We start from the raw sequence: 9,636 nt of genomic DNA on the forward strand, positions 1-9,636 counted from the left end.
ACGGGGGCGAAAGGTGCGCGCGGGGCGGGCGGCCGCAGAGCTCACAGGTAGCGCTCGAGCTCGGGCGCGTAGGCGGCAGGTGCGCGCGGAGCGGCAGGTGCGCGGGGGGCGGAGCGGGCGGGGCGGGCCAGGGCGGCGGGTGCGCTCGAGCCCGGGCGCGTAGGCGGCAGGCAGGTGCGCGCGGGGCGGGCGGAGCGGCCGGGGCGGCAGGTGCGCGCGGGGCTCACAGGTAGCGCTCGAGCCCGGGCGCGTAGGCCGGCTGCCTCAGGTAGGCGTCCCCGGGGCCGAGCGGGCCGAGCGCGGCGGCGGGCCCGGCCAGCGCCAGCAGGGGCTCGGCAGGCAGCGGGCCGGGGCCGGGGCCGGGGCGCGGCGCGGGCAGCCCCAGGCGCTCGGGGCCCGGCGGGTAGAGCGGCGGGGAGGCGGCGGCCGCGCAGGGCGGGAAGGCGGCGTCGGGCGCGGCGCAGCAGGGCGGCTCGGGGGCGCCCAGCCCCGCCAGCTCGGGCGGCAGGCTCACCAGGCTGTCGACGCTGAAGAGGCGCGCGGGCGGGGGCGGGGGCGGGGGCGCGGGCGCGGGCGCGGGCAGCGGGGGCGCGGGCGGGGGCGCGCAGGGGCAGGGGCAGGGGCAGGGCGGCGGGCCGGCGGCGGGCGCGGGCGGGTCGGCGCGCTTGAAGCGCTTGCGGCGCCGCAGGAAGCTGCCGTTGTCGAACATGTCGGCGGCCGCGGGGTCCAGCGTCCAGTAGTTGCCCTTGCCCGGGTTGCCCGGCTCGCGGGGGACCTTGACGAAGCAGTCGTTGAGCGTCAGGTTGTGGCGGATGCTGTTCTGCCACTTGCGCGGGCTGTCGCGGTAGAAGGCGAAGCGCTCGGTGATGAAGCGGTAGATGGCGGCCAGCGTGAGGCGGCGGCCCGGGGCGTGCGCCAGGGCCATGGCGATGAGCGCGATGTACGAGTAGGGCGGCTTCCCGCGCTGCAGGGGCCGCCGCCGCCGCCGCCCCGGGCCGGGCACCGGCTCCCCGCGCGCCCCCGCGCCCGCCCCCGCGCCCGCCCCCGCGCCCGCCCCCGCCCCCGCGCCCGCGGGCTCCGGCCCCGGCTCGGCCCCGGCCAGCGGCGACGGCGGCGGCCCTGACGGCGCCACCGAGGGCAGGGCCGGGAAGCCCGGGAAAGCGGCGGGCGGCTCCATGGCGCTGCGCCCGGCCTCGGTCCCCCTCGGTCCCCCTCGGTCCCCCGGACGGCCGCCCTCCCTCCCGCGCCGCTCGGGTCCGCCTTATATGGCCGCGGCCGCCGCCCCGCCCCGCCCCCCGCTTCCCCGGCGCCCCCACTAACCAGGCGCACAGCCCGCGCCACCTACACGTCGCCCCTCCCTCGGCCTCTCCCTCAGTCCTTCCAGACCCGGCCTCATCCCCTCCCCACCCTCGTTGGGTCGGGCCCCCTGCCGCCTCCCCCGCAACCCCTCCTGTTTGGGTCAGTGCTAATCACAAATCCGCCCACGCCGCTGTGTACTCTTTGGGGCCCCCACCCCATTATGCTCCTCCGGGTCCTGTCCCCTCCGTCACTCTCTCCTAGCCTCCCCCAGGCCCTCCCCACCCCAGCTGGGGCACAGATGAGAGCCACCCAGGACCACCCTGCCAGGCTTTGGGGAGGGGGTGGTCCTGACACCATGCTGGTCTTGGACATTAAGAGCGTAGGGTAGGAGGAATGGCAGAGCCGGAAGGCCAGCTCTGTCTCAGGAGAGGATGTCTGGTGGCTCAGGGTCGCCAGCTCCTCTCTCTGTTATCTCCCACTCAACCCTGTCCTGCCCAAGCCATTTGGAAGCATCCTTTGAAAAAACAGAACCCTAAAAAGTGATCCAACTGGCCTATTTGAGAACCACGGGACTGGCTGCTTTAAAATCCAGGGCCTCCAGAAACTCTGTAACTTGCAGTTGCCTTTCAGCTGCCTCCTCTCCGCGCCCCTTCTGTTCTAGAGAAAGGGCTCCCCTTTCATTGCACACACTCTCTCTCTCTCCCCCCCACCCCCGCCCCCAGCATACACACTGTGGAGATGCACAAAACACAGGCCTACACAACCCAAAGTTCCAAGGACCAGTTGCTGGGTCAGAGAGAGCCCCCAAGTGCTTCCACAGCCCAAAAGTCTGACAAAACTGCTTACTGACCCAGAAATGCCACTCACATCCCACGGGGGTGGAGGTGGAGGTGTCTTAGCAGTTTTTTATTAAAAACTCACTCTGGGAAATACCACCTACCACCACCATCTAGAGGTCACGTCTCCCTGAGCTTATTTCAGGAAATCTCTCCAAGGTGACAGGAGAGCCAGCTGTCGCTGGAAGGGAACCAAAGGGTGAAAAAGGCTTGCCTTAAAGAGGCTGGTCTTGGGGGACAGGCAAGATCAAGGGAGCAGGGCTGGGGTAGGTGAGGCAAGCAAAGTGCCCACGGCCTAAATTTAAGGGGGCACTCACCCTCGGAGTGGTGCAAGTGCAGGACTGGCACCTGAGAGCCAGGGCCTTCCTAAATTGGGGCTCTAGATGCCTCATCCCAGTTGGCCCTGATGTGGGAGCAGTGGGGTACAAATAACCAAAGCTAGCTAAGCAGGCCTGTGGCCTAGGGCTTCCAGATCCAGAGGGGAAACTCAAGGCCCCCACTCTCCAGCTCCATAATGTGACAGCCACCATTACTGAGTGTTTCATTGGTGGCAAACGCATCACACTCATTACCTCACTTCAGTGCAAACACTTTGTGAGGTCGGCGCTGTTACAATCTCTGTTTCGCAGAGAGGGAAACTAGGGCTTGGGGAGGCCAAGGGACCTACCCGACTTTGCACAGCTAGTAGGTAGCAGGGCTAAAATTAACCCGAGTCCGGAGCACTAGCACCATGACGCTGAAGTCATCCAGGTCTCAATAACTTTGGCTGCAGAGCTGATGCCGGACCGCTCCTGACCTCCAGGTCAGCATATCCAGCGTCCACTGGACATCAGCCTCAACCCAGTGCGCTCCCAACCCCATATCAGCAAGTGGGCCCTTGCCCCTCGCCACCCAGCACAGAAACAATGACCCTCATCTTGGGCTCCTCCTTCCCCCATCACTCCCTCCATCCCAGGACCTGCGAGTCCTGTCGGTGCCCCGGGACCCTCAGTCCACCCCTCCTTCGGTCTCCTGGCCTCAGTTCAGCCCACGTCACTCACTGAGTACTTCCACGCCAGGCCCTCTGCCAACGCTCAGGGAAGACGGAGATGAAGAGACTCTTGATCTGCTGGGGAGATGGACACACATTTACAACTATGAGAGAGGTAGGCAGACAGGGCTGTAGAAGCAGAGGGGAAGGGGGAGGTGACACTCAGCGACCGAGAGATGACCCCTCAACCCTTCCACCGTGAGGATCAGCCTGGTATGCCAGTTACCCCCTCTGTGCCCTCTCCACGCTGTGTTCTACTGGCCCAGCACAGGCCAGTTGCTCATTGGAGCTTCAGTTTCCTCACCTGCCAAATGGGAGCAATAATGAGCCCTGTCCATAGTGTTAACAAGACTCAGATGAGATCACGTATGCAAGGTCCCTGGCCCCCAATGGCACTTGGTGACAGGGGATTTTTTTTCCTGCTCCCCAGTTGGCATTTCCAGTATTAAGCCAGGAAGGGAGGGAGAGCGGCAGCCCAACAACTGATTTCAGAGCCCACATATTCTCAACCAGGTGCAACAGAATCCTGCAGCTGGACTCAGGCACAGAACCAGAGCCACAGTCTTTCTCAGACTTGGGGTTGGAGGCCCTCTGAGGCCCTACCACAGCCTCTGTCTCACACCTACAGCTTTGCTGTGGGGCTCAGAGTATGGAGAGTGGCTCTTATTACCTCCCACGGCTGACTGCAATTTTCTTGTACCTTCACTTTGCCAATCCATGTGTAGAGCCTGGGACATAGTATATGTTCAATAAATGATACTGAATGTGCACTTGGCTAGGCTAATCCTGGGGAGGGTGGGGGCAGGGAATGGGGCCAAAGGGGTGAGAACCCAGACTTTTCCAGTTCTCTGTGCCTGCCTGGCCCCCTCCATTGGGCCTGCTTCCCGGAGCCGAGCAGGCCGGTGTCAGGGGGTGGCCCAAGGGCTAATCCGTGTTTTCAGCGTGGCTGGGCCCTCTTTTCACAGGCCCTGGGCCGGACGGGATGCGGCTGAGCATCCGGGCATAAGATGGCCAGTGAAGGCGGCCCCTTTCTCATGGGCCTGGATTCCAGGCAGCCCAGCGTCTGAGTGGAGCCCCTGGGGCGGGAGGAACACAGTGGCTGGGCTGGGCAGTCCTTTGTCTGACCACGCTGGGTGGATATTCAGGCTGGCAGGAGGGATTAATGGCCAGGGATTGGCCCTGGGGCCGGCCTTCCCACTGCCCTTTGGAGGCCAAAGGCCCAGGTCAGGGCACACAGCTTCGATGGCTCCCTAGATAGGAATGGAAATTCCCACCCTGTCCAAAGCTGTTAGCATCAGCCCCCAAGGCTCCCTGCCCCCAGCCCCACCCCTACAGAGACATGGAGAGCCAAGATGGGCTTCGAGGCAAGGAGCAGAGGGTGGGGGCCAGGCCTTCCTAGCCACTCGGAGAGTCCTTTCAGGTCCTTGCCCTGAGAGTCGCAGCCCCTCAAGGAGGGCCCATGATTGCCACTCCAGAGCTCTGGAGAGGAAGAGCTATGCTAAGCCAGCGAGAGTCCAAGGGGCCAGCCTCAGCTGTCACCAGGCCTCGAAAGACTTCCTGGAATATTCCTCAAATACCCCTAGAGACCACTCTAAGGTCATTTATTCCTTAAGCCCTTCATCACAGCTGCCACGGATCCCATAGCCCAGAGGGTGCAGAGGGGCTCAGGGACCAAAGAAGCTCTCAGGGACACCCCCCGACCCCAACCACCCCAGGATTCTGAGGGCTGCCACAGGGCCTCTTCCCTCTTCCCCCCAAGGCTAGAGCTGCCCAGAATACTGCTCCTTCTCCTCCGGAGCCTGGGACAAGGGCTTTCAGCCTGGCTAGGGGTATTTGGGCCTCCATCCTGGTGTGGCCTTTTCTAGCTAGGCTGCTCCTGAACTAGTTACTGAAGGCAGCAGCCCCAGCCTGACCCCTGTGGGGTGCCCTCTGGGCCAGGGGCCCAAGCCAAGGCTCGGGAAAGGGAAAAAAGTCAGGCCTGACTCTGGGGAGAGCAGCAGAGAACAACCCAAGAGGAGGAGGCCCGTCTGTGATTCTTCAACCTTCAAGCACTTCTATTCAGTGAATCCCAGGGGTCTGTGTCCAGGCGGCCTCGGGTGCTGGGTGGCTGCTGAGTCAGAGTGCTCTCTGCCTTCACGTGTGCTCCCTGTGCACGGTGGTCGCTGTGTGATGTGGGCCTAGAAGGGACAGTAGGGGCACAGAAGGGGGACCTCACCCAGGTTGGCAAAGCCAGGGAAGCTTCCTGGAGGGGGCAGAGCTCCAGCAGCCCAGATTGGCAGGCCCCTGGCTGGAGTAGGGCTCATTCTGTGCACCCGTCCTGTCACTGCACTTACCCTATCGACTCTCCGTGGATGTGTCTCCCACACTAGACTGTACGCACTGAGGGCAGGTACACGTCTCCCTCACCCTGGGATCCCTGGCATAAGCTAATGGTCCATAGATGTGTACTGCTTGGCTGGAAGGATAGCTGAGTACCGGAACAAGCGAACTGAAGGTACAGAGATCGGAAAGCAAGAGGATGTGGCCCACTCTGGGAAGTCCAAGACCTGCCATATTTTTCTATCGAGAACTGCATGAGCAAATATATGTAGCATCCTTAGGACACTGCCCCCATGTTGTATGTCGGCTGTTGTTTGTGGTTGTTGCTGTTACTGTTATTGCTCACTGTGGCTAATAGAAGGTGCCAAGGGATGGAGACAGAAAAGGTAGACAGGGTCAGAGTGTAGATGACGTTATTTGCCAGTCTAAGGAGCTCAGATCTTTCGAGACAACAGGTAGCGCTTGAAAGTTTTTCAGCAGAGAAGTGACACAGTCAGATCCCTTGTTGAGATCAGTGTGACTGCAGAGACTACAGAGGGAAGAGGCTGGGGGCTGACACCAGGGGGGACGCTGAGCTGACAGTGAGGTATGAACCAAGGCTCTGGCTCTGGGGGAGCATCGTTCTCCTCGTTCCCATTCGCTCTAGACCAGGACGGAGAGGGACCCTCCAGCCATCCGTCTCAGAGGCTTAAACGTCACTGCCACACGGTGCAGGAATTGGCCATCATCCCGTCCATCCCTGTGCGCCCCTCCGTCTCCTCCTCCGACCACCTCCACTCACCCAGACCCGTCAGTTCTCAGAAACCTCTCTCAGATCCGTGCTCTGCTCTCGTCCCTCCGTCCTGGTCGTCGTTCAGGCCAATACCAGTTCTCACTGTGCCCAGTAGCCTTCCGGCTGCTCTCCCAACCTCCCCCTCTGATTCCACCTCTACTCAGCAGCTAGTGCGATGCCCCCTCTGCAGCATCTTCAGCCCCTCCCCCCCCTCGCTGCCCTCGGGAGTCTGCGCCCCGCTGCCTTACCAGCCCCCCTGCCTGCTCCCCTCGATGCACACACATTCTATCCAGAGCCGCTTTCAGCCCAGTGCCAGGTCCTCTCCACTCTGAGCCTTTGCTAACGGAAAGGAGCACAGCCCACTTGGCCAGCTTTATTTTTTTTTTTAAGATTTTATTTATTTCTTCAGAGAGAGAAAGAGAGAGAGAAGTAGAAACACAGGCAGAGGGAGAAGCAGGCTCCATGCCGGGAGCCTGACATGGGACTCGATCCCGGGTCTCTGGGATCACACCCTGCACTGAAGGTGGCGCTAAACCGCTGAGCCACCAGGGCTGCCCTTGGCCAGCTTTAGATACAAATACAGACCCCTTTATTTTTCTAGCCAGCCCCTCCGTCTCCTAAGATCTTTATTTTTTTTTTAAGATTGATTGATTGAGGGATCCCTGGGTGGCACAGCAGTTTGGCGCCTGCCTTTGGCCCAGGGCGCGATCCTGGAGACCCGGGATCGAATCCCGCATCGGGCTCCCTGCATGGAGCCTGCTTCTCCCTCTGCCTGTGTCTCTGCCTCTCTCTCTCTCTCTGTGTGACTATCATAAATAAATAAAAATAAAAAAAAATAAAAAAAAAGATTGATTGATTTATATGATAGACACAGAGAGAGAGGAAGAGACACAGGCAGAGGGAGAAGCAGGCTCCATGGCGGGAGCACGACGCGGGACTCGATCCTGGGACTCCAGGATCGCGCCCTGGGCCAAAGGCAGGCGCCAAACCGCTGAGCCCCCCAGGGATCCCCTCCTAAGATCTTTATTATATAATTTTTTTTTAAAGATTTTCTTTTTTTATTTATTTATTTATTTATTCATGATAGTCACAGAGAGAGAGAGAGAGAGAGGCAGAGACACAGGCAGAGGGAGAAGCAGGCTCCATGCACCGGGGGCCCGATGTGGGATTCGATCCCGCGTCTCCAGGATCGCGCCCTGGGCCAAAGGCAGGCGCCAAACCGCTGCGCCACCCAGGGATCCCTCCTAAGATCTTTATAAGCAGGACATCCCATCCTTCCCTCTGAGGCTCCCTCTGCCCAGCCTGTGGATGGGTGTACTCCTTGTCTCTAGAGTACCGTTCACACAGATAACCGCTTTACTCGCTGGAACACAGTCCCCTGTTTCCCCTCTGTCTCCCTTGCCCAGGCAGAAGGGCCACTGGCCCGACCCCACCCAGAGAGACCGGAGCCCATGCTCTGTGTCTCCCTCGGTCTGTGCCCAGCTCCTCCTCGGACCCTGTGCCAGGCTGCAGGCCGCACAGCCCGGTGAGCACTGGTGAGGGACTGAGTCCCTGGCTGAACGAATGAATGATGAATGAACAAACAAACAAATGACACACGTGTCTGGAAAGGCAAAAGATCCCCGTGCCTGGTTTCCAGCTAGGGATCTGCCTCCCGCCTCCACCGCCTCTCTGCTCAGCTCTGCAGCCCTAGCCCCAGACCCCCCACGCGGTCCCTGCCTCTGCAGGGTCCCGACTTGGTTCAGGCTGAGACTCAGACAATGTTGGCTCAGCCCTGAGGGTGTAATTCCAGCCGCTCCTAAACCACGCCCCCCGGCATCTGAAGTATGTCCCCTGTCATTTCAGGCTGTCAGCGTTCTGTGTTCTGCCTTCGACCTTGTCCCCCCACCCTAGGCGATCTCAGGGCTCACAGGCCTCCCTGCTTCTCATTTCCAGAGACACCGAAGGGGACCGGTGCTGTCGGCCAGGCTGGCTGAGCCAAAGGAGCCCAGACGGGAGAAGAGTGAGTCTGAATTCACCATAATTGCCATGTGACCCTGAGTGAGAGGTACAACTGTATGGCCCATGCCAGACACACAAGCCCCCAGTGCCCGAGGAGCTCTGTGATGGTCCAGGCCAGTGTTCCCAGCCTGCAGGCCCCCTCGCTCAAGGAAGGCATCTGGAAACCACGTGGCACACAGTGCTGTCTGTAAAGAGGACAGACAATGTGTCACATACAGTATGAAGGCTTTCCAAACGGACTTTGATGCTGCCGTGACACCTGCATTTTAAAGCTTTGCATCAGTGGATTCTGAAAGCATAATCGCTATTATATAGAGGCACTGAGAGGTATTTTGAATCCCAATTCTTAAACTATTGCTTTAGTCCACAGTATGCCTTCTCTACACTTTTGGATATTAAGGTCCAGAGGAGAGATGCACCAAAAGTCCCAGAACAGGTCAGTGCAAAGCCAGAAATGAAGCCTAGGACCCTGACTGGTCCCCCTGCCCCCACCCCCAGCTCCTCTGCACTTATTCAAGTGTTTATTAAGCACCTGCCTTGTGGTGGGCTCTATGCCAGGCACCAGGAGACAATGATGACAACCCAGTGCTCTCCTCGCAGGGGCTGACGTCTGGGAGGTGAGTAGGCATGAGGCAAGGAGAGGACACAGTGAACAGAGATTTGGTCAGACTCCCTAAAGAAGCCAATGAAGGACTGGAATCAGGAAATGATGTGATTGGGTGCCTGGGTTCAGTGGCTGCCTTTGGCTCAGGTCATTATCCTGGAGTCCCAGGATTGAGCCCCACATCAAGCCCCCCATCTACCCCTGCATTGGGCTCCCTGCTCAATGGGGAGCCTGTTTCTCCCTCTGCCTCTTGTCCTGTTTATGCCTCCTCTGTCTCTCTCTCTTCAAATAAATGAATAAAATATTTTAAAAAATAAAAAAGGAAGTGATGTGATACGATCCCTGTTGTATAACAACCACTGCATTTGCATGTAGATGATGGACTGGAAGTATTTCATCATTTAGGATGCTTTTGGCCTCAAGTAACAGAAAACATCAACTCAAAGTGATTTAAGCTGGAAGGAAATATATTTTCTTCCTAACAAGAAGGTCAGAAGGAGGATGCAGTTAGCACTCTGGCTCCCCTTTTCTGTGATTCTCTGGGCTCTGCTGTCCCTCATGGGTAGGCTTCATCTTCAGGCTGGCGACAAAATAATCACAACACCCAGAACACTGAGTTGCAGGCATCCAGAAGAAGAGAGGTTGTCTGTCTCTTTTTTTGCACAGCCCCTTGCTCCCACCCCGTGTCTCCTCAGCTCTCATTGGCCAGAAGTGGATCACTTCCCATCCCTAAACAATCTGTGGCAGGGAGGAATAAATTACAGGTTTGACCAAG

At 59.3% G+C, this 9,636-nt stretch overlaps 1 protein-coding gene and 1 long non-coding RNA gene across 3 annotated transcripts; one reads left to right on the forward strand and one right to left on the reverse strand.

The window, feature by feature from the left end:
• Positions 1 to 223: 223 nt before the first annotated feature.
• On the reverse strand, positions 224 to 1,222 carry FOXE3 (forkhead box E3; the record flags this gene model as incomplete). Its single annotated transcript, XM_025419660.3, has 1 exon — positions 224 to 1,222. A coding segment is annotated over one exon (999 nt), but the record flags the coding sequence as incomplete, so codon positions are not given.
• Positions 1,223 to 1,295: 73 nt separating this feature from the next.
• LOC112642519 (uncharacterized) lies at positions 1,296 to 9,182 on the forward strand. Of its 2 annotated transcripts, XR_003125298.3 has the most exons (4): positions 1,311 to 2,937; positions 3,194 to 3,280; positions 8,192 to 8,693; positions 8,858 to 9,182. It is a non-coding gene; the product is annotated as an uncharacterized LOC112642519 (long non-coding RNA). The 2 variants fall into 2 exon arrangements; XR_003125297.3 differs by having other exon boundaries at positions 1,296 to 2,937; positions 8,192 to 9,182.
• The last annotated feature ends 454 nt before the right edge of the window (positions 9,183 to 9,636 follow it).

Source organism: Canis lupus, chromosome 15, assembly GCF_003254725.2.
Source record: "Canis lupus dingo isolate Sandy chromosome 15, ASM325472v2, whole genome shotgun sequence".
NCBI classification, from domain to species: domain Eukaryota; kingdom Metazoa; phylum Chordata; class Mammalia; order Carnivora; family Canidae; genus Canis; species Canis lupus.